At 40.3% G+C, this 23,339-nt stretch overlaps 3 protein-coding genes across 6 annotated transcripts in view; 1 reads left to right on the top strand and 2 right to left on the bottom strand.

Annotated features, from left to right (window-relative positions):
• mtrr (5-methyltetrahydrofolate-homocysteine methyltransferase reductase) overlaps window positions 1-11,943 on the bottom strand; it is a 39,930-nt gene extending 27,987 nt beyond the window's left edge. For 2 of the 4 annotated variants that reach the window (XM_034132616.1, XM_034132619.1), the window contains exons 1-9: window positions 11,751-11,790; window positions 10,273-10,417; window positions 9,947-10,094; window positions 9,678-9,795; window positions 9,149-9,590; window positions 8,960-9,073; window positions 8,712-8,868; window positions 7,736-7,824; window positions 6,954-7,134 (exon numbers count right to left, since the gene is read on the bottom strand). In XM_034132616.1, the coding sequence (XP_033988507.1) occupies window positions 6,954-7,134; window positions 7,736-7,824; window positions 8,712-8,868; window positions 8,960-9,073; window positions 9,149-9,590; window positions 9,678-9,795; window positions 9,947-10,094; window positions 10,273-10,416 (1,393 nt within the window). In that variant the 5' untranslated portion in view covers window position 10,417; window positions 11,751-11,790. Of the gene's footprint in view, window positions 1-6,953; window positions 7,135-7,735; window positions 7,825-8,711; window positions 8,869-8,959; window positions 9,074-9,148; window positions 9,591-9,677; window positions 9,796-9,946; window positions 10,095-10,272; window positions 10,418-11,378; window positions 11,710-11,750 lie in introns of those variants that run through there. The other 2 variants (XM_034132618.1, XM_034132617.1) reach the window with 2 other exon arrangements.
• A 309-nt stretch (window positions 11,944-12,252) lies between these two features.
• Window positions 12,253-17,054, top strand: cct5 (chaperonin containing TCP1, subunit 5 (epsilon)). Its single transcript, XM_034132490.1, has 11 exons — window positions 12,253-12,502; window positions 12,883-12,943; window positions 13,553-13,717; window positions 13,843-14,041; window positions 14,123-14,315; window positions 14,465-14,614; window positions 14,703-14,822; window positions 15,442-15,627; window positions 15,718-15,855; window positions 16,067-16,247; window positions 16,713-17,054. The coding sequence occupies exons 1-11, from the start codon at window positions 12,398-12,400 to the stop codon at window positions 16,838-16,840; spliced, it is 1,626 nt and encodes a 541-aa protein (XP_033988381.1). The 5' UTR covers window positions 12,253-12,397; the 3' UTR covers window positions 16,841-17,054.
• A 1,691-nt stretch (window positions 17,055-18,745) lies between these two features.
• cmbl (carboxymethylenebutenolidase homolog (Pseudomonas)) lies at window positions 18,746-22,985 on the bottom strand. The gene is given in 6 exon segments (XM_034132489.1): window positions 18,746-19,040; window positions 20,405-20,496; window positions 21,056-21,198; window positions 21,417-21,524; window positions 22,770-22,930; window positions 22,932-22,985. Coding segments are annotated over 6 exon segments (738 nt in total). The 3' UTR covers window positions 18,746-18,860.
• Window positions 22,986-23,339: the final 354 nt, after the last annotated feature.

The following is a 23,339-nucleotide window of genomic DNA, read 5'->3' as shown; positions in this document are numbered from 1 at the left end:
AAGGGTCCAGATGTGGAGCCAGTAGGAAACAGATTGCTTATGCAGACCTTATTTCAATGCCAGGCGTGAAGGTGCCCTCTTTCAGGTAATAGCTAATGTGCAGAGCAACCGCGAGAAGGTGTCGGAGCAATCAGGGAAACTTGAAGGAGTTAAGAGATAACTTTTCACCCGTAGAAACAAGATGTGCTGTTCGCTATGCCAGTGATGAAGTAATCAATTTAAAAAGGACTAGGCCAAGTTTCCTCAGCCTTGTTTCAGACCAAGAGGATTTTATTTCAAGAACAAGCCTGCTAGTAAAGTGCATGTAACTTAATTTTGCATAATGATTAAAGTAGTTGAATTTTCTTGCCATTGTTTTGGAAGATAACTCTTAATACTACAAACTATTTCAAGTAACACAAAAAAGTAATGGTTTTTTGGGGGGTTTTCATTCCACCTTTGCCTCTCTACTGTATTATTTGATTCTGCCCTGACATTTAAAAGAAAGACCCGTTGTTTTTATTGAGTTTTGAGTAGGTTCCTAAACTGAGAAACTACTTTTTTTTAGAAATGTAATGGTCTTTAAAAAGTGCAGGAAGAAAATAGTGGGGTATTGAATTGTTTTGGTTTATTTATGACCTATGAGGAAGTCATAATAAACCTGGTTGCGTACAATATTTTTTCTGGCATTGTATGATATTTTCTGATAATTCTGCACCACAAACATGTCAATTTGATATTTATCTAAGAAGCTTTTAACCAAACTAGATTGTACCTCAGTGTAGTTCAACATCTTGGTATCTGGTGGTAGCATTTGTTCCCTGAGGGTGATTTTGGGGCAGAGTGGATTTTTCAGAATAACCTAAAGAGTGCCTGGTTTGCATGTTGCACATTTTATCTTAAATATTACATGCAGATTGGAGCTGTCACTGTTCTGGTGTTACTGTGCTATGACAATCACTAACTATCAGATGTGGGCACAGTGATGGAGAGGTGCCTGATGTGCACCATATGTACCAGCTGAGGCCTTACAATAACACATTTCTCCTGCTAAATTGCCTGAAAAGACAAACAGCTGGACTGAATCTCTTAAAAAGCTCAGAGACAGCTCCGCATGCTGACGTCCATTTCGTCTCTCAGAGCTGGGAGAGGTTGGTTTTTTTAAAGGCGACGCATGAAACACTTAAAACAAGAAAGGAGATCTTGAACAAAAACATTGTCCGTCGGAAAGAGTAGCCTTCCACTAAACATACAATTCAGATACTAGAAAGAAAATCGAAAAAGCTACAGGGCCTCACACATATGGACTAAACTAAAATTCCTGTGAGATGAGAGGTGTATGGATAAGGGTAATGGATAGGTTGTTGTTAAGAGGGCCGTCTCCTGCTGAAGTTCAGGTGTATATCAGTATGTAGTGTCTCTACTTTAAAGAGTCCTCTCCTGCTGATGTTCAGGTGTATATCAGTATGTAGTGTCTCTACTTTAAAGAGTCCTCTCCTGCTGATGTTCAGGTGTATATCAGTATGTAGTGTCTCTACTTTAAAGAGTCCTCTCCTGCTGATGTTCAGGTGTATTTCAGTGTGTAGTGTCTCTACTTTAAAGAGTCCTCTCCTGCTGATGTTCAGGTGTATATCAGGATGTAGTGTCTCTACTTTAAAGAGTCCTCTCCTGCTGATGTTCAGGTGTATATCAGTATGTAGTGTCTCTACTTTAAAGAGTCCTCTCCTGCTGATGTTCAGGTGTATATCAGTATGTAGTGTCTCTACTTTAAAGAGTCCTCTCCTGCTGATGTTCAGGTGTATATCAGTATGTAGTGTCTCTACTTTAAAGAGTCCTCTCCTGCTGATGTTCAGGTGTGTATCAGTATGTAGTGTCTCTACTTTAAAGAGTCCTCTCCTGCTGATGTTCAGGTGTATATCAGTATGTAGTGTCTCTACTTTAAAGAGTCCTCTCCTGCTGATGTTCAGGTGTATATCAGTATGTAGTGTCTCTACTTTAAAGAGTCCTCTCCTGCTGATGTTCAGGTGTATATCAGTATGTAGTGTCTCTACTTTAAAGAGTCCTCTCCTGCTGATGTTCAGGTGTATATCAGTATGTAGTGTCTCTACTTTAAAGAGTCCTCTCCTGCTGATGTTCAGGTGTATATCAGTATGTAGTGTCTCTACTTTAAAGAGTCCTCTCCTGCTGATGTTCAGGTGTATATCAGTATGTAGTGTCTCTACTTTAAAGAGTCCTCTCCTGCTGATGTTCAGGTGTATATCAGTATGTAGTGTCTCTACTTTAAAGAGTCCTCTCCTGCTGATGTTCAGGTGTATATCAGTATGTAGTGTCTCTACTTTAAAGAGTCCTCTCTGATGATGTTCAGGTGTATATCAGTATGTAATGTCTCTACTTTAAAGAGTCCTCTCCTGCTGATGTTCAGGTGTATATCAGTATGTAGTGTCTCTACTTTAAAGAGTCCTCTCCTGCTGATGTTCAGGTGTATATCAGTATGTAGTGTCTCTACTTTAAAGAGTCCTCTCCTGCTGATGTTCAGGTGTATATCAGTATGTAGTGTCTCTACTTTAAAGAGTCCTCTCCTGCTGATGTTCAGGTGTATATCAGTATGTAGTGTCTCCACTTTAAAGAGTCCTCTCCTGCTGATATTCAGGTGTATATCAGTATGTAGTGTCTCTACTTTAAAGAGTCCTCTCCTGCTGATGTTCAGGTGTATATCAGTATGTAGTGTCTCTACTTTAAAGAGTCCTCTCCTGCTGATGTTCAGGTGTATATCAGTATGTAGTGTCTCTACTTTAAAGAGTCCTCTCCTGCTGATGTTCAGGTGTATATCAGTATGTAGTGTCTCTACTTTAAAGAGTCCTCTCCTGCTGATGTTCAGGTGTATATCAGTATGTAGTGTCTCTACATGTCTCCATGCTTTAATGTTCAAAAAGCTCTTTATTTTTCTCATACTGTCTGTGCTGCAGCACCTCTTTTCACCCTCTGTCTGAAACCAGAGCCCAGTCTGCTCTGATTGGTTAGCTGGCCGGCTCTGTTGTGATTGGTCAACCCCTTAGAGATGGTGATATATTCATATAACCCCAATCTAGTACTTTTCAGACACGTCATACTTATTTTCGTTTTTAGTATTTACATTATTTAAGAATTTGCTATATTTTATTTGTTGGGCTCCAAAAGTATGATTAAAGGATACAGCAGGAGTATGGTACAGAAATTATAATGTATCTAAATAAAAAATGCCCTGGGAAGAAGGAAGAAGAAAAGCAGGTTTGTTTTAGATGTCATCTTAATTATAATGTAAAGTGCATAAACAAAACATAATTGTTCTTGGTTTGAAACTTTGTATAACAGTTTGAAGTATTTCACAAAAACGTTGTGTTCAGAGGGGGGGCTCTTATTCTGAAAGAGAAGAAACAATATTTAGATTTACCGAGGCGAGACTAGCTGGCCTTGCTTTGTTTGAATCAATATGTTTGCACAATAATAGATGCAACTCGCAGTCATTTGAATAATGAGGACTAAGCTGCAGCAGAGTGTGGATGAAAAAATGCTTTCATAGTTTCTCAAATTAAAAAAAAGTAGATCCCAGAAGGACGAAATGTGTTTGGACAAATCCTCTCATACAACACATCCGGATATCATTGCCTCCATGGAAACACACACCTCATGTACGTTAACACAATCCTCTGCTCGATGCCTTTCTATCACACAGTGACAGCACATGTCCGAAAGGGAGGACAGCCAATCCATCATCTCACATCACCGTTATCATCCTGCTGCTGGATACAAAGGACATATCACTTTTAAAACCGCTGCTTTTCTATGTTGCAGCGAGCGGCTTAGGGATACATCTCAGAAATATGTATTTACAAAGAAGAAGCTCTTCCAAAAAATATAGTCCCAGGGTCCCCGCTATGTTTCAGAAATGATCATTTTCAGGGGTATCATCGATCATACTGCACAACAATATAATCTGTTCTATCTCAAAGTCTCTTGGCGCTGCAATTTATATGCAGAAGTGCCGTTTTAGTGGGGGAAAATGAGATAGCAATGTAGTGGAACATAAAAGTTATACTGGATAGTTTCTTTGGCTGCGGATGAAATTCGGTAAGTTGTTAGCCTTAAAGCTTTAAGAAGCATCCTCACTAGGGAGATCTTTTTATTTTTTATAATAGCCCACAAATGCTAATTTAAACTTTCTTCTGAAGGAGGAAACTGCAAGATCATGGTTTCCCTAATCCATTTAAAAGGTTTTCCCTGGCATTAGTGAATGAAGTGGGAATGTATGTGATACGTGGAGCGTTCTGTGTGACCGGGAAACTTCATTTGAACATTTTCTAGAGAGTCTAGCTTGAATGTAATACTTTCCACAGGTCACATTCAGGCTAAAGGGAATACAAAGAATCGAACTGCACGCCAGGTACAGTTTGATCTGAGCCCTGCGGTAATGTAAAATAAAATATATGGTCATGGAGAGCATTCAGCTCCCTGTGGAAATGACCTAAACGTTTTCTATCTGACACACGATGTGAAACAATGACGAGAAAAGCTGGTATCTTTCTCAATTTATATCCAGCGTTTACTTTTATAAACAGCCTGCTCTTGGCTAAAGAAATGTTGCATCTTTCCTCATTAGTTATACTTAGTGTATAAACAGCATAAATCAGCAAACGTCGAGGTAATGAACCGAGAACGGTGCAAAAATTGCAGCGCTGTGCTTTACAGGTGACACAGAGTCAGAGTTGACCGTTAATCGTCGACCTGAAGTGATACTGCGGGGTTTTGTTCTTGCAAAGCCCGCGGGTGGCTCACCAGTAAACTTCCCCCTGATCCTCCAATCACAGCTGTTGCCCTGAAAGCTCTCCAGCAGCGCATTTTTCACGAGGGCACGATCGTCACGAACCCCAATTTCTACATCAGTTCACAACGGGGGAAAAAGCTGCTGTGGTTGGCAAATAGGCCACAAATAACCGACATTGGGGATGGCTAAGAGCTGTGACACAGCTGTTTTAGAGGACAACTCCTCTTGTATGTAAAGCTGCAGCCAACTCATTTCACTGTCTGCTAAGTTTCAGTCAGAGCTTATTAGATCTTTACTCAATGACCAGCCAAATCACTAAATGAGCTGAGAGAAGATGTTAGTTTTCAACCAACAGTGGGCTGGAAAGAGTCAAAAGAAGAAAATATACTTTAAAAAAATATCTGTATTCTTAGCAGGGAGGAAAATATGAACGTAACTCTTGTCTTGCAGCTAAAATACTGTTATTATATTTGCAGAAACTGTGACACGGATACATATTAGAGCTACACGGACTTAAAATGAGACAAGGAAATGAGTGTTGATCCTTCGGGGAGCACTGAGACGTTCACTGTCCGATCATTCAGTATAATTAAATGCTCACACATAATCAGCCTGCAGACCACGGATCATGAATCTAGCTTTTCTGAGGCTGCAGTGACCCCTGCTGGAGGGGATCACTCAGACAGACTAACCTACACAATTAAACATACTTAAATAAATACAGGAAGTACACCTGATACAACCTGGGGTGTTTATAAGTGAAGTTAATTGTTTTTAATTTAATTGTACCTCTGACATTGTGTACAGGAACAGTCTAAATCCCAATGGCATGTCAATCAACTTAATTCCCCTTTTGCTCCAGGCAACATTTAATTAAACATGCATCTATTATAATAATCATTTTGTAAAAGAAAAAAACATCTTTAAAAAATATGATGGTATCTCATTAGTCACATGAAAAATACCATGCATAAAATGTACCTAACTCTTGTGTAAGGCTGCAAATATTGATTATTTTCAATCAGTTTCTTGATTGTTTGATTTATAAAATGTCAGAAAATAGTCAAAAGTCCAAGGTGATGTATTTAAAGTTTAAACACATTGTTATTTCAGTCCAAAACCCAAAGATATTCACTTTAATACGATATAAAACAGTAAGAAATTGCCATATTCGAAAGACTGAACTGCTTTTCTGCCGTGTTTGCATGAAAAATTACCCTAAATATTTATCAATAATTCAAAAATAGTGGCAGCTTTTTTTCTGTCATTTAACTTATCAATTAATCTATCAATCACTGCAGCTTTATTTCTAAGTAACATGACGATTAAATCAAAAATAAATTGATAAATAATGTGATGTCTGATGGGATGTTGTACTTCAGAGTGGTTCTTATATAATAATACATGTAGCCCTGATTATTAAGATGGACTCAGATTCATTTTAACTGATTCGAGAAAGACAGCAGGAGGTTTCTGACTTATATAAATTATCAAAGTATTGACAACTATTTTTTCTGTCAATCAACATATCAATAAGTTGACTATGCGGCAGTGGTTCAGTCTGTAGGGGATTGGACTTTGGACCGAAGGGTCGCCGGTTCACGTCCCGATCGGACCAAAAATACAGAGTGTGGACTGGAATGGAGAGGAGCCAGTTCACCCGCTGGGCCACTGCCGAAGTGCCCTTGAGCAAGGCACCTAACCCCCAACTGCTCACTGGTGCCGGCTAGACTGGCTGCCTCTGCTCTGACCTCTCAACTGCATATAACTGTGTGTGTATTTGTATATGTATGTAAAAAGTGTGTACTGTGTGTACCTGTATAACAAAAGAAAGCATGTGTGTCCATCTTCTTCTTCTATGTGACATGAAGATGAAATCAAAATAAATGAATAAAAAATGTGAATTTGATCAAATGTAGTACTTCAGTGTTACCTGTGTTATTCATGTTTTATTATCTTTGCTTTTTTAATGTGTTTTATGCTCTTAATGTCTTTCATTTTTGTGAAGCACTTTGAATTGCCTTGTGTTGAAAAGTGCTATATAAATAAACTTGCCTTGCCTTCAGAGTGGTTCTTATATAATATAATACCCTGTAATGTAGCCCTTATCTTATATGCACAGAGAGTATCAATAAGTTGACTGATCAGAGTTAGACAACAGGAGGTTTCTGACCTATGAGGAGGCTGAGAGGAGGCGAGCAGGAGGTGAAGGCAGAGAGGAGCTCCATCAGGCAGAGGCTCTGGTCCCTCACATGCAGGTTGTAGTCGGCGCTGCCCTGTTTACTGCACAGCTCCTGCAGTCTCCTCCTCTGCACACCGCCCTCCGTATGCTCCACCAGCGCCCGCACAAACGCCTGACAAAGACACGGAAAATAAAAAGGTAACCTGAAGCGGCTCTGAACCTCCGTCAGCATCTCGGTCGTTCTTTAACTTCTTCTGACCTACGTTTTCAGAGGCATTTCATACAAATTCTAACAGGAGAGAATCACATTGTACATATTCCAGGAAAGATCTTTGTTAGTTTTCAAGGTAATTTAAAACTTTAGAGGCAGACCTTGACAGCAGCCCACCTTCAGAAGAAAAGACATTTTATTATTCACTTAGCACTTACTTCTACCAATGAAGCAGTACTAGTTTATATAGTGCAGACGGTGTATCTTAATATGCTGCTTGATACATTTAAAAGTACCCTTTGGACCTTTTCTATAGAAGTAAAATGCGAGAAGGGCAAAATGTCTCACAGAGGATAAAACATGTGTCAAAACACAATTTCACTTCTTCATAAAATAAATTAACTTTCTCCAAGCAACAAAAAGAATTGTGCTATAGCCTGAGAAAACATGACAAAGGTCGTCCCTCTTATTATGCTGATATTCTTTCTGTTGTTTCAGTGTGTCACATCAAAAAGTGGCAATGCACTTTACAAAGTAAGGAGCTGTAGAGGAATGTCTGTACCTTCTTAGGAACGCTCCTGATCTCCAGACACCATGTGAGCAGGTACAGCAGAGAAATGTTCGGGGGAACGTGGGCTGGCACCTGGGCTCCTGTAACAAGAGATTAAAGAACATATGGGAATTATTATAGGTATGAATGTCAAAGAAATAAGAACCGTTTGTACACTTTGCATGTGGTCGCATTCACACCAGCCTTGTATAGTCCGGTTGAAATCGAACCCTGGTGCGTTTAGCCGCTTGCTGCAGGTAGTTTGGGTCGGTGTGAACGCAGTCCGAGACCTCTGAAGTGAACTAAACAACCGGACTCTGGTCCGCCTAAAAGAGGTGGTCTCGGAGCGCTTGCTAGTGAACTCTGGAGCGGTTCATCGCTGGTGTGAACGCAGTCCGAACCAAAACATAGGAAGGGTAGTATTTACGCGTCACAAGAACGTGGATGTCTTCCAAATCAATTTTTGAAGACATCCGCGGTTGTTTAGTTAAAGAGTGAAGCAGAATGAAGTGTTGAACAGTGTCGTACAGTAAAAATGCTCCGTGAACTATACATAAAAGTCAGAGCCACCTGTCGTCTGTGAAACCTCCTCCTGACTGCAGAACGTCTCTCATTATATGTGTTATAATTTTTTTAACGGACGTTGTCTGATTATATAATCATATGCGTGGGCCGCTAGTGTCTGTTGATCTCCAGATTAACAGCAGCATGAGAATAACCTGCCGAAAGTGCCGATGCTCCATGGCGGAGGCTCCGGTAGAAATAGTCGGGATTTGAGTTTTTACCCCCTTAATGTCTGACCAATGGTTGAACAGCATTTCCGTGCACATGACTTGTGTTTAAAGTTTATAGTCCGTTTGAGTTTTGCCCGTGTGAATGCAAACCGACCCTTCTGAACAATGTAACAAACTGTCGTCTGGTGCGCAGCTGAGGAGAGGACTATTAGGTGTGAATGCGACCTTAAACTCATTTGACGGGCACTGCTTACCTTTCTTCTTAGTGTCTTTAAGTAGAGAGATGTGAACACTGTGGTTCCTCTGCTCATAGAGGCCCAATCTGTGGAGCATTTCCTCCACCTCAGAGTCTTTGTTTGGGCAGAACACATCGAAGGAATCCCCTGGCTGATATGTCAGATTAGGGTGAGCCTTAGAGTGAAAAAAGATGCATTTTAAATCAAAACATCTCAATTTAATAGAAAACTGCAGGTTTTTTTTTTATCTGAAAAGTGTTGCTTACAGAGAGGTCCAGCTCCAAGAGAAGAGACGTCTTGACTGAATCTCCTCTGGTCAGCTGAAGTGCTCTGGATATGGGAACCTCATGCAGAGTCTCCTTGTTTGACGGTCCAACAATCTGCAAAAACAAATATGATATAAAAGGGGAAATATGGTTTAAAATCCTGGTTTTATCAGCAGCAGTTTTCCTCACCTGTTGCACAGTGTCTGCCTCTTTAAGGGTGACATTGAGGTAGGGGGGAGGCAGTGCAGGAACATTAAGAGAGGACTCAGACAGCGGCGGCAGGGAGTGAGTCAGGGAAGCTGCCAATGTAACATGAGGAACTGCAGCAGAAACACTGGCAGTACCAAGAGGCTGGGATGGAAACACAGCTGGCCTGAGATCAGACACAGCAGACGCCAAAGCTGCGGTTGCACATTTGGATACAGATGCTCCAATCGACCCACAGTCCTTCTGGTCAGTTATTCTCAAGAGGTTAAGTTGGACATCTGGTATGGATGAATCAGGAGTTTCCATTATTAAATCCCCTGCTCCTGCATTCGAGTAGTCAGTCCTATCAGAAGCCATTTTTGATAAGGCTCCGTTGATTGCTTTCCACAGTCCTTCAATCCAGGGGTCCAGGACCACCTCAAGTCTAGAGTGAACAGAGTCAACAGTATCATACACAGCAATGTAATACAAAAAAAAGAGAGGGTCTGAATGTCTTTCCTGCAGAACGTACCCTACACCATCATCTGCATATCCTGTCGCATAGAATTGTTTGGCTCCGAGTTCCTGGAGACTACGTTCTATCGTCTTCCCGCAGTTGCAGAAATTTGCATAATTTGTGTCTCCTAAAGCTGGAGCAGAGAGAGGGAAACAGATGAAATATTTCTCAAGTCACTGCCTGCTGAGAAGGTAAACACTGCAGAGTAAGGATATACACAAACATGTTTTGGAAATCAGTATCCCCCATGGATTCAAGAAGAGCTACTTCATCGTAGAATTTACCTAAAAGTGCATAGCAAAGGTGTTTATAGTGGTCAGAGGTCTTCTTCTTGATGCTCTTTACAAATTGGAGGGCATTGTCTGGCGGTTCCCCATCTCCAGTGGTAGACACAATAAAGACCACGGGGTCCTTCTCCTTCTCCAGATTGTACTGGAACCAGTTATATGATTATTCAGTGAGTGATGTTTCCTCTAACTGATGTGATATCTCATTATATCTATATAAATCACAAGGCAATATCACATTTAGTTAGTGATTAGGTATTTGTTTTAGTGAGTCAACAGCCATGCATGGTCTTGAACGGGTCTTATAATGTGCAAAAGCTTACCTTTTCATTCTGGTTCAAGCAGCTGAGCTCAGCCACCAGTCCATGCTCCTCTGCCTCATCGGCTATTCCCTCTGCTATGGACTCAGCTTGGCCCTTCTGAGACCCGTAGAGAACCACAAACCGAGGCTTCGCTTCACAGGGCATGCTGGAGAGTTAAAAATAATGTTTTGTAGATTTACATATTTCTTAATAGACCCTTTTCATAAGATGTTCACAGTTTTGACTTGTTGGAAAAGCACAGGTGATACTCATAATAACATTAAAGATGGCTTAGTTAGTTCCGTTCAAGGGTCCAAGTAAGTTTTACATTCCCTCTTGGTACGTTGAGTGTATTTTGATGCTGAAATTGTTTTTACTTAAAGGTCCCATGTCATGCTTTTCCGGTTATTACCCGTCCCCTTGTGTGTTAAGAAGGTTGTCTATGCTGCCCCAGAACGCCTCGTTGAAGATCTCTCATTTTCCATTGTTTGCTTCCTGGGTTCTGTGACGTGTGAACACCCAAATCAACAACAAATGACCGGATTGGCCCAAATGGACCAATCCGTGGAGCACCTCACACACCAGGTACACCAGGAGCTCCAACAAGCCGTTTAGGACAGAGAGCGAATACCTGGTGAATACACATACTTATACAGAGATGCTGTATGAGAAACCAATGTGATTTTGGAAAATTGCACAATTTAAATCTATTCTAGGAGACCTCAACAATGGAAATATGATCAGTAGTAGAAATGGACATGCCATGGGACCTTTAAGTAAGATTTTGAATGCAGGGTATTACCACTTTTACTAGAGCAAATGTCTGAATATTTTACCATTGAATTCTGGGCTATATAACTAATTCATAATATCAATATTTTGTTGTTCAATGTTACCAAAGCATGTTGCAATAAAGAAGGATATATCCTGCCCTCTTCCTACTGTATAGCCAAAGCATTCAGGTATTCAGTCAAAAACAGCATTATGAAACATTATAATAGAGGCACAGAAAGAAACATAAAAAGGTATTAACAACACAAGGCTGGACAAAAACAACACCACAACTGTAGAGGAGTAATACATCAAGTATTCAGCTGTCAAGTTGTGTTTAATGGATCTCTTCTTACCTAGATAATGCAGATGTTAACAGGTTACAATAAGGCTGCCTCAGAAAAGCCTTCACAACAGCTCTGAACACCACCCTAAAGAACTGGTCCCGGATATTGCATCAGTTGTTAACATTACGATACCAGAGTACATGTGGTTTTGAGTATGTTGTCTATCGTTCTCTTATCTAATGCTAAATCAATAACAACACTTGCAGCTAAATGTTAGCATAGATAGCGAACTGACAAGTAATAACTGACAACTCTGACACAATGAAGACAAGCCCCGTTGGATGTTGTCTTTTAGAACTAAACGTATCCCTTTTAAAATAAAGCAAAATCCTGATGTGTCTTTAGAGGTGGATGTAAAGAAAGTTAAACATTTTTTTCTACCTTTTTAAATCCACTCACTTCACTCGTTCCCATGCATCTCCAGGAACTAACGCGAGATCATGGCACACACGTGATCGGAAGAAACCACATTACAAAAAAAACATATTTGTACTTCTAACATTAAACTATAATCTATAAAACGATTGTATCGTTTGCAGAACAATTTCAATACAGTTCATTGTAAAGGGTTTATTGATTATTGGGGGGAAAGGGTGTTTTAATGTGTAATAATAAGACCTAAGACGCACTAAGGCTACTTAGCAGTACTTCCCATGCAGCTTCTCCGGAACTAACGCGAGATCATGATGGGGCAAGCGGGATCGGGAGAAACCACCCTACTATATATATTTGTTTTACTTCTAACCTTAGTTATTCTTTATGTAAAATATTTAAATAGTTTTCAGAACACTTTCAATACAGTTCAGTGTTATGTGTGAGTTGATTCCTGGCAAAAAGGGGTGTTTTAGTGTTTAATAATAAAACGTACTTAAGGCTACTTGGTTCCTCCCTCCCCCACCTCTCGATCCTTCCAGAAGCAGCCGGCAGACTCGTGCTGCTCGCAGTTCAGGCTCGGTCCACATTTCCTTCTCAGAAACTGATTATTTTACACCTGAACACTTTTAAAGTGTTCCAACCGCGAAGTCAAGATGTCCTCTTTGGGGACATTGGCTTTTGATGAGTATGGAAGGCCTTTCATCATCATCAAAGACCAGGACAGGAAGACTCGGCTGTCGGGCATTGACGCACTTAAGGTACAATGGGCTAACTAATGCTGCAAGCTAGCAACATGCTAACTTGCTAGTAGTTGCATGGGGTGGGGCATCATCATACACAGTGAGACAACAATATGCATGTTGTATACCATCGTGTGTTTAAATAACGAAGGTTTTTGGTGAAAAAGCAACAGACTAGCATTTTACAAAGGATTAGCCAGTCATGCTAGCATCGAGGCCCATGTGCTTTCTGTGACGCGGTGGCTGTTGCTACGCCCAAAAATGTCATTAGTGATGCACATCATCTCAAACTCTTTTATTGGTTTGCATATGGCATCTTAAGTCTGTATACGTTTTTTTTAATTTAGAGACCAAGAATAAAATGTTTTTCTGAAATGTGATTTTGAAATGTTTTGCAGTCTCACATTATGGCAGCTAAGGCAGTCGCGTCAACGCTGAAGACTTCTCTGGGACCAAATGGTGAGTAAAACCAACGCAGTGCACACAAGACTTCTTCCATTGTAGAGGCCTTCAATACTGCGTAGGTGCATTGGCACATTTAGCATTTTTACATACATTTGTCTTGTAATAATGCACATCAATCATTGCACTATATTTACTATTTAATTGCCTACATTTGCATTACAAATTCCCTTTTTGCAGTTGCGATATTTGGCATGGCATCACGTCATTGCATTTATTTGATCTGGCTTTCTTTCTGTATTGCGTATAAGTTATTTTAAATATGTCTTATCATTTACTTTAATGCCTGAATTTCCAGGGGATCAAACGATCTATCTAATCTATTAGATAGGATTCAATGATTTTATTAACTTTAAAATTAATAATCGATTTTGATTTTGTCTAGGTGTATGCTGTGGTTGACAAAATAATTCCAAATAACATCTTAAATATCAAGAACAACCTAGCAAATTGAAACATTAGCATAAACCATATAAAAAGCTCTCTAACAAAGTGAGTTAACCATACATATATTTCACCACTACTTCCCCCACAATACTATTTTTACATGTATTTAATAAGTAATTCAAGATCTAGCATTTTCTTAACAATTTTCTTTATTTCCAGGTCTTGATAAGATGATGGTGGACAGGGATGGAGAGGTGACTGTCACCAACGACGGAGCCACCATCCTCAGCATGATGGATGTGGATCACCAGATCGCTAAACTCATGGTGGAGCTCTCCAAGTCCCAGGATGATGAGATTGGGGATGGAACCACTGGAGTTGTTGGTACGGAAAAGGGAACAATTCCCAAACTAATTTACAGCTTTCCTCCAGATCACCTGACATTGTTGAAGCATATTTAAGTGACTGTTGGTGTCATTGTCTCACTGTGTTCTCCTCTGCCTCCTCAGTGCTGGCCGGAGCTCTTCTGGAGCAGGCTGAGCAGCTGCTGGACCGAGGAATCCACCCCATCAGGATCTCCGACGGTTACGACCAGGCAGCAAAGGTTGCTATTGCGCAGCTCGACAAAATCGCTGAAACCCTACTCTGCGATCCCAACAACACAGAGCCTCTGATCGAGACCGCCATGACCACACTGGGATCCAAAATGTGAGTCCTGTTTCCATTGGGCTGTACTGAATTGTGCGAACTCTGCAAAGATATTAAAGTTCTGCCCTTTCTTTCTTTCAGTATCAACCGGTGTCACAGGCAGATGGCAGAGATCGCAGTGAACGCCATCCTGACCGTGGCCGACATGGACAGGAAGGACGTAGACTTTGAGCTGATCAAGATGGAGGGCAAAGTGGGAGGCAAGCTGGAAGACACACAGCTCATCAAGGGAGTGATCGTGGACAAGGAGTTTAGCCACCCTCAGATGCCCAAGGTACAAACCAGGGGAATGTCACTCTTAGATGACTGTCACAAATCCTGTATTTTTGGAGAGATGAGGGAAACTGTTGCGTGCATTTTTACTTATTTGTGTCTGCTCTAAGATGATAATGCTGACTAATATTATTCTTTGTCCTTCCTCAGGAACTGAGAAATGTAAAAATGGCCATCCTCACCTGCCCGTTTGAGCCCCCAAAGCCGAAGACCAAGCATAAGTTGGATGTGACCAGCGTTGCGGACTACAAAGCTCTCCAGAAATATGAGAAGGAGAAGTTCCTGGAGATGATCCACCAGGTGAGTGCTGCAGCCTCTGAAGTGCTGAAACGTAACATCCATACAGGTACATGTGGACTCAGAATCTAAACGCATGTATCTTTTGAAGGTCAAAAGCAATGGTGCTAACTTGGCCATTTGCCAGTGGGGCTTTGATGATGAAGCCAACCACCTCCTGCTGCAGAACGACCTGCCCGCCATTCGCTGGGTCGGAGGGCCCGAGATCGAGGTGAGATATTTTTCATAAGATGGTACCTTGATGTAGAGTTACTTTTTAACAAAATATTCCATGGCTTCCTAAATTCTGTCCATATACGGTCTTGCAATTAAACGGCACAAGGAGACGTTTGTTGGCCATCGATATTTTATATGTAACTATTTTTCAAACATTTCTGTAGAGATGAGTACTGAAACTTGGGCAGGTCTTATTTATTAAAGACTGTATTATTGATGAGCTTAACTCCATTTACCTTAAGTACAATAAAAACACATTTGGAAGTGTTTAAAATATATATATATATATATATATATATACATATATGAACATGTAGTGGTGTTGAGCAAAAAGTATGAAGTCCTTGAATCATTTGTGCTGAAGTTCAAGGCTTTTATTGTCATGTGTGCATAGCAACGTGTAGTTATGACAACGAACATCTTAGGCTCCTCCAACAGTGCAACACAATAAAATAGTACAAGTAAAGAAAATAAAATATAAAAGTAGACAAACACTGGAATAATACCCAAAAAAAGGCAGAGTTGGGGAGGAGCCAAAGACACTGCAGCCATCTTCACGGCGCCGGTATCATGAAGTTTGTGCTGAAGTATCCATTGTCGTGTTTCCTCCTCAGTTGATCGCCATCGCCACAGGAGGCCGCATCGTGCCGAGGTTCTCCGAGCTGACCCCAGAGAAGCTGGGCACCGCTGGGCTGGTGAAGGAGATCTCCTTCGGTACCACCAAGGACCGCATGTTGGTTATCCAGGAGTGCAAAAACACCAGGGCCGTAACCATCTTCATCCGTGGAGGCAACAAAATGGTACGTGGGCTTCAAATGTTCACATGTCAATTCATGATAATCTTATCATTCATGGATCTCATTGGTTATTATTTCATCGTCTCTCATTAGATCATTGAAGAAGCCAAGCGCGCTCTCCATGATGCTCTGTGTGTGATCCGTAATCTGGTCAGAGACAACCGTATTGTGTATGGAGGCGGAGCTTCAGACATTTCATGCGCTCTGGCTGTCAACCTGGCTGCAGATAAGGTAAGACGAACCACAACCTGCAGATACTTTAAGTATTGAGCTAAATGAAATGCAGGAATTATTTGCAGAGTTAATAGCACAATATATTTAATGTGATGGAGTTCAATCATCGGTAAACAGTATGTAGCTTATAAGTTCATCTTGAAAAGGGGTTGAATATGACTTTGGAAAAGTGGCAGTTTCCTTAATTCTGTGTCTTTTTCCTCTGTAGTGCCCATCTTTGGAGCAGTATGCCATGAGGGCGTTTGCTGATGCCATGGAGGTGATCCCGATGGCGCTGGCGGAGAACAGCGGGTACAACCCCATCCAGACCATGACAGAGGTCCGCGCCCGACAGGTCAAAGAGAACAACCCCTTCCTCGGCATCGACTGTCTGCGCAAAAACACCAATGGTGAGGAAGCAGGACTTGTAGTGATCCCACACTTAGGGGTCACCTATTATGCAAAATCCAAGTGTCTGAGCTGATCAGGTTTTGGCCACTTTGTGATGTCATAACGACATGGCTTGTGTTACCATTAGTCAATCAGCAACCAAGGTAAACCCCCCCCACCTTATCACCTGAATCTCCTCCTAGAGCACCATTGTGTTCTTTTTAACCAGATCTCTCTGAGGGGCGTGGGGAGGGGCTCCTTATTTTCATCTACAGTAACAGACAGAGAATCAGCACTTTGGAAACAGGGCTGAAACAGAGGGGATTATGGGATGCTGCAATGATCTGTTTGGTGTTCCAGCCAATCAGAGACATGTTCTGTATATATCCGAGACCTGTGATGTATTGATGACAAACGGTATAATAGGGGACCTTTAATGTGAAAGCAAGAGGATCTGATATGAATGTTTGTTTTCCTCCGCTCAGACATGAAGCAGCAGCATGTGGTGGAGACTCTGATCGGTAAGAAGCAGCAGATCTCTCTGGCCACGCAGGTCGTGAAGATGATCCTGAAGATCGACGACATCCGCGCCCCCGGAGAGACCGAGGACTGAAGGCTTCCTGGAACTCTTTCCACTAGGCACTTCCCCGAGCTCCATGTCCAAACCGCACTGCGTCTTGCTATTTATCATTTGATACAAAATGTTCAAGCTGTTGTAGTATCAGTCACCATTAAAATGTTGGTCCGTTGAAACATTTCCAGACTCTCCGGTATCTGATTTCAAGCCCACAATATGAACCTGGTAATAAAAGCTGTATTCCATGTTAGTTGTGCATTACATGTCTTTATTTGTACTCCGAAGGTCGGCAAACTGACAGATAAACCACATACTAAATCACATTTTATTCTTGCATTCTTAAACAATTTTGGGACAAGTCAAAAGTGCTTTGGTAAAATTGTTAGTGCCATTGGCGGTTAACGAAAAATACAAAGGCACAAAATGGGAGACTATTACTTTGATTAAAGTTATAAATTGAAGAGAATAACTTTTGTGTTGAACCTACAGACTTAAAGTGGACCTATCATGGTATATTTAAATGATATATTGTAGGGCCATACCTATATAAGGTATATTTATACGTTTCTGTTTTCAAAATACCAAACGGATAATGCATTTTAGCCATGCCTCATTTCGTTCAATTTGCACTTTTTTTAGCTCGGCAAGGGCTGATTATGTGAGAACAGCACCATCTAGAGGCCTGGCATATGTACTACAGCGCTTTCGAACGGCAATGGCCGTGGCTGTCTCCTGATTGGAGTTGGCCCAATAGCCGTAGCGCCACCGTCCTGACGTCAGGACAGTGTTCAAATCTGGATCAGTTTTTATCAGATCTGTTGCAGCCCCTTTTTTTGAGATTTGGGTATGGAGGAAAATAGAGAGGGTTGTGTTTTCTGACATTTGGTGAGTTCCCTGGAACACCGGGGACACATATTCATGTAGAAAAGATGTACAAAAGTGCATTTTGCATGATAGGTCCCCTTTAAGGAAAAATAAGTTTAAGGCACACTTATGAGAAACAGTGTGAAGCATACCAATACCCATCTTTTGATTATGTAATTATTAATGCATAAAGCTATAACCTGATCCAAATAACTGGATTAAAATCACAGCCTCAGCTTTCACAGTTCCATACATCAACATTCAGACCTACAAATTAAACAAACACTTCAGAGGTTGTCTGCAAATAAACTAAATGTATGAATAACATCACTCCTCTGCTCACTGTAAAAGATATCTACATTTTACATTTGGTGTATTTGTTTATTTTTGTAACTATTGATACAATGAACAGACACAATATGAAAGCTGGGTAAAAATAAATGCTTACTATGTTGTAGAAAATATTATACATAATGTACTTGCACACATCTATACACATATCTCCTTAGATGCTCCAACAGTATGCATACGTGTATACATATTTGGGTGTGTAGGGCTAACACAAACAGGGTCTTTGGGCCACTTTGTCCATGATTGACCTTTTTAAATTCTCTGTCCTGGGTCTATGATTCTTCCATTTACAGATGAAGTTTGGTTTATTTGGTCTTAGTACAGGGTTAAAGGTGGGGTAGGTAATTTTGGAGAAACCAGCTCGAGTGCGCTAGAATTTGAAAATACACAGCCGGAAAAAATCTGCCACTTCCTTACAGAGCCCCTCCTCCAACACACACGAACGCGCACATGACCAATGAGGGCACGAGATAAGTTTGTCAACAGATGGAAGGCTGACAGGCAGGTAGGCCATCCAGTTATTTTAGCCGGGCCGGCTCAGATGATTGGTCGTGCTTTTTACAGTACTACGGCTTCCACAGATGATGTTTTGTTATGGATTTTTTGTCAAAGCACTTCAGATATTCATTGCTATCGGGATGTTAAGAGCATTCCATGGAATATAACAAAAAGTGTATCTCGAGCCGGTTTCTCAAACTTACCTACCCCACCTTTAAGTAAAGCACATTTTCAAAACAGTATTTTTAGTTCTTTATTCTACGTGGAAGAAGATTCTTTGGCACATGTAGTAATGGATGAAGTAGTTTCTGGGTAACAGCTGCTCCTTTGGTCCAGACTTTGTTCACATGTACTTGTTGAGCCAGTCGAGCATGTCGCCTCTGGCCTCCAGGATTTGGGGTTTGTCCTCAGGGTTGATGTCTTCTCTCTTTCTGTGGACGAAGCCGTGCGTCTGACCCGGGAAGATCTTCACCTGGTGATCCACGGTGCACTTCTCCTTCAACTTCGCTTCAAGCACACTCACCTGAGGAGAGGAAGGATGCAAGCACAGGTTCTATATGTGGTTATACAGCAGAGATTATTGCTTTATAAAGTAAAGATATCTACCGTACTTTATATTGAATTTGCTTCTATGATTCGATGCTACATAGGGTTGCAAAGGGGCGGAACATTTCCGGAAAGTTTCCATGGGAAGTTAAGCTGGGGAATTATGGAAATATTCGATGCAAAATTAAACAAAAAACAGGAAATTTCATTTTTTTTAAGTAGAACAGAACAAGTTTTAATTATTTTATGGAACAATTATTTGTTTCATTGAAGAACGAAAACAGGAATGTTGAGTTAAAAATTACTCATCCCCCCCAACCCCACTCATTAAAAAAATGAACAAAAATGCACCCCCCATCCAAAAATCCCCACAAAGTCCCATTCAAAATGTGAAATGAAAAGAGCCCTTCTCCCTCCAGTCCCATTAAACATGCAAATCTTCCTTCAAGCAATCCTCTGCATTTTTGCTAAACCCTTTCAGTCAACGGGCTCTTCCTGGGCCTCATCAACATCCAACTCTGAGTCTTCCTCTTCAGTGTCACTGTCCAGCCTTGTTGAGGATGGCTCTGTGTCCGGCTCAAAGAGCCTTAGGTTTGCCCGAATGCCAACCAGTGTTTCCACTCTCACATTTGTGAGCCTGTTGCGAACCTTTGTGTGGTCTCAATAGCCATGCAGTAAGCAGTGTGCTATGGCATGGATATTCAAGTGTACTTGAATGGCATCTGTTTGTTTTAGTCAAGATTATGCTAAAATATACTTTCCTCAACTATATTTAAGTTCCCTATGAAGAGCCAAACTTCAATTTTGAAAATTCCCAGTTAATTCTCGTTAATTCCCGTGGAAAGTTTCCATCTTTGAAAATTCCCGGAATTTTGCAACCCTAATGCTACAGTACCAGAATGAATAACCAGCAGAGATGGCAAAAGTACACACATCCTTTACTCAGGTAGAAGTACAGATACTCGTGTTTAAAAATACTCTGGTAAAAGTAGAAGTACTGACTAAACTTCTTTACTCAAGTAAAAATAAAGAAGTATGGGCTTTGAAAAGTACCCATAACTTTGTGTCCTTGGGCAAGACACTTCACCCTAATTTGCTGTATTCACTATGTCTGATATGTGTAATGTAAAGCGCTTTGAGCATTTGGAAAAGATTAAAACTAATTATTTATAGTACAGGTATTTGTGTTCAAAACGTAAGAAATAAAAGTAAAAAGTAAGTATTTGTACTCCACTACTTCCCACCTCTGAAAACCAGAATACCATCAGTATTGTCCTAAAACAAGACTCTAACATTATTATATTTTACACGTTACAAAGTATATTTATAAAGTTCCTAAACCTGGTCCAGTGGGATAACGTGATCGTTCTCTGCGAAGATGAAGAGCGTGGGAAACTTCAGATCGTACCGGTCCTCTCTTTCACGGACGATCCCTGCAGTGTCACATGATCCATTAAAACAGATTATTATCATGAACCAACACAATATTTTTAAAATCACATTGTGTGAAATGTAGAGATTTGATGGACTTTAAAACCACACAATTATTGCAAGTGATTGGATGCAACAAAGATGTGTACATTTTTTAATCTTTGAAAATGAATAACACATGTAAAAGTGAAGTATGAACAGAATTGTGTATATACATTTTGTTTGGGACTTTTAGGAATATATAACACATCAATTTTTTCCTTTTCAGTGTGTGAATCTAAAAGGAATTGTACAAAAATAATGAATGTAAAAATGCTAGGATCAACAGGCAGTCACCTTTATCAGTCAAAAGTAATGACAAATTATCTTTCATATGTTTATTTGAGTTATATCAAATTGCAAATCAACTAAACTAATGCAATCTTTAAACAGCAATCAAACTGTAATGTGTTTTTATGAACAAGGGTTGCATATAAATGACAGTTTAATGGTAATTAGGAGGAGCAGATGTTTCCACATGGGGACATACATTGATTTAAATGAACACTAGCGTTGATTTACCGTAGACGGACACTCCAGCTTTGAGCTCTGGGTACTGCAGTGCGAGGTGATGAGTGGAGGACCCCCCCCAGCAGAAACCCACCGCTCCGATGTGTTTGGCCCCACACTTCTCCTTCAGGAACCGCAGCACTGCATCCACCTCTCTGAGAAGGAACCATGAGGACCAAGATGTAATAAAACTATTGCATACAAGGAAAAAAAGCATTGAATGCACTCGACGAAACACTAGGATAGGAATAACTGGCACAGTTTAGTGTCTTGATTTCCATGTCATGTCTCCTCCATGAGTGCAAAAGTGGGGAAATGTTATAAAACCATGTGGAATAAAAGTAGACAAGGTGATAATAAGCTTTGAGTTTACTTGTTAATGTTGGTTGGATTTTTTTCTTCAAACCACTCCTGAAATTTGGACCAGTCATTGGAAGGACTCCACGGCTCCTTCCCAACAAAAAGGTCTGGACACACAGCGCTGCAAGAAAAAACAAAGACAGAAGTGTGAGAAAATGTTTAACTGTCCTGTAATTTTATATTGACTATACTCACATGCAGAGCTGGCAAAAGTACACACATCCTTTACTCAAGTAGAAGTACAGATACTCGTGTTTAAAAATACTCTGGTGAAAGTAGAAGTACTGACTAAACTTCTTTACTCAAGTAAAAGTAAAGAGGCTTTGAAATGTCCTTAAGTAAAAAGTACCCATAACTAGCAGCTGTTTTAAAGAGTACCTGACCTCCCTTTATATTAATAGAACAATAATGTCATTGTTAGCTAATGAATGTTTCCATGCTGAACAACGGCAACATGACAACGTTTTCATTGGTCCCTCTTCTTTAGAGAAGACCAGGAAATGATGGATACACGGATCGTGTTCAAATCAATAGGCACGCAATGACTCTAAATAATAATGATCACGCCACCAAACACACATTCAAACTAAAGTAACCAGCCTGTTTGGGAAATGTGAGAAGTAGAAAGTACAGGTATTTGGGTTCAACATGTAAGAAGTAGAAAGTACAGGTATTTGTGTTCAAAATGTAAGAAGTAGAAAGTACAGGTATTTGTGTTCAAAATGTAAGAAGTAGAAAGTACAGGTATTTGGGTTCAACATGTAAGAAGTAGAAAGTACAGGTATTTGGGTTCAAAATGTAAGAAGTAGAAAGTACAGGTATTTGTGTTCAAAATGTAAGAAGTAGAAAGTACAGGTATTTGAGTTCAAAATGTAAGAAGTAGAAAGTACAGGTATTTGTGTTCAACATGTAAGAAGTAGAAAGTACAGGTATTTGTGTTCAAAATGTAAGAAGTAGAAAGTACAGGTATTTGTGTTCAACATGTAAGAAGTAGAAAGTACAGGTATTTGTGTTCAACATGTAAGAAGTAGAAAGTACAGGTATTTGTGTTCAACATGTAAGAAGTAGAAAGTACAGGTATTTGTGTTCAACATGTAAGAAGTAGAAAGTACAGGTATTTGAGTTCAAAATGTAAGAAGTAGAAAGTACAGGTATTTGTGTTCAACATGTAAGAAGTAGAAAGTACAGGTGTTTGTGTTCAAAATGTAAGAAGTAGGAAGTACAGGTATTTGGGTTCAAAATGTAAGAAGTCAAAGTAAAAAGTCGTGAGAAAAATAAGTAGTGGAGTAAAGTACTGATACCAGAAAAATGTACTTAAGTACAGTAACGAAGTATTTGTACTCCACTACTTCCCACCTCTGCTCACATGTATCCGTTGTCAGCCAGCAGGTCAGCCATGTATCTGGTGTTTGGAAGCTGCCACCCAAAGATGTCCTGAATGACGATGATGGCTTTGTCAGATGGAGCGGATGGTTTTACTAAATAAGCTCCGATGTGCTCGATCTGGACCTCCAGCCCGAGACCCCCCGTACTCCATCCGGTCCCCGAGGTCACAGGGGCACGGCCGCGCTTCATTCGCCATCTGCTGACAGAAAGGTCTCTATTTTGGTGCATAATCTCCTAAATTAAACTGATATGAGCTGTGCCTAATGTGACTAAACTGTGGTAAGATATTTATAGATTCAAAGATTCAAGATTCAAAGGTTTTATTGTCATATGCACAAAGCTACAGTGTAGAAATGGCAATGAAATTCTTCTGACCTGAGCTCCTCCAACAATGCAACATATATAATAAAATACAAAAATACAAAATAAAAAGTAGTGCGAAAAGTATATAGTCGTATATATGTGTAGTTTATTTATGTATTGTTCAATTCAATCAACTTTTTATTAGATTAAATAAACAATCAGCTGACAGGCAGGAGCAGAAACACAG

Source organism: Trematomus bernacchii, unplaced genomic scaffold, assembly GCF_902827165.1.
Source record: "Trematomus bernacchii unplaced genomic scaffold, fTreBer1.1, whole genome shotgun sequence".
In the NCBI taxonomy this organism is placed as follows: Eukaryota; Metazoa; Chordata; class Actinopteri; order Perciformes; family Nototheniidae; genus Trematomus; species Trematomus bernacchii.
Note: the sequence above shows the minus strand (reverse complement) of the source record. Positions and strands in the feature narration are given on the sequence as shown.

What these genes read in the sequence shown, in the direction of transcription:
- cct5 (XM_034132490.1), top strand. Translation starts at nt 12,398, where the DNA reads ATGTCCTCTTTGGGGACATTGGCTTTTGATGAGTATGGAAGGCCTTTC. An exon ending in TCAACCTGGCTGCAGATAAG is followed by an intron (nt 15,856 to 16,066) that starts GTAAGACGAACC and finishes TTTCCTCTGTAG; the next exon opens with TGCCCATCTTTGGAGCAGTA. An exon ending in TCTGCGCAAAAACACCAATG is followed by an intron (nt 16,248 to 16,712) that starts GTGAGGAAGCAG and finishes TCCTCCGCTCAG; the next exon opens with ACATGAAGCAGCAGCATGTG.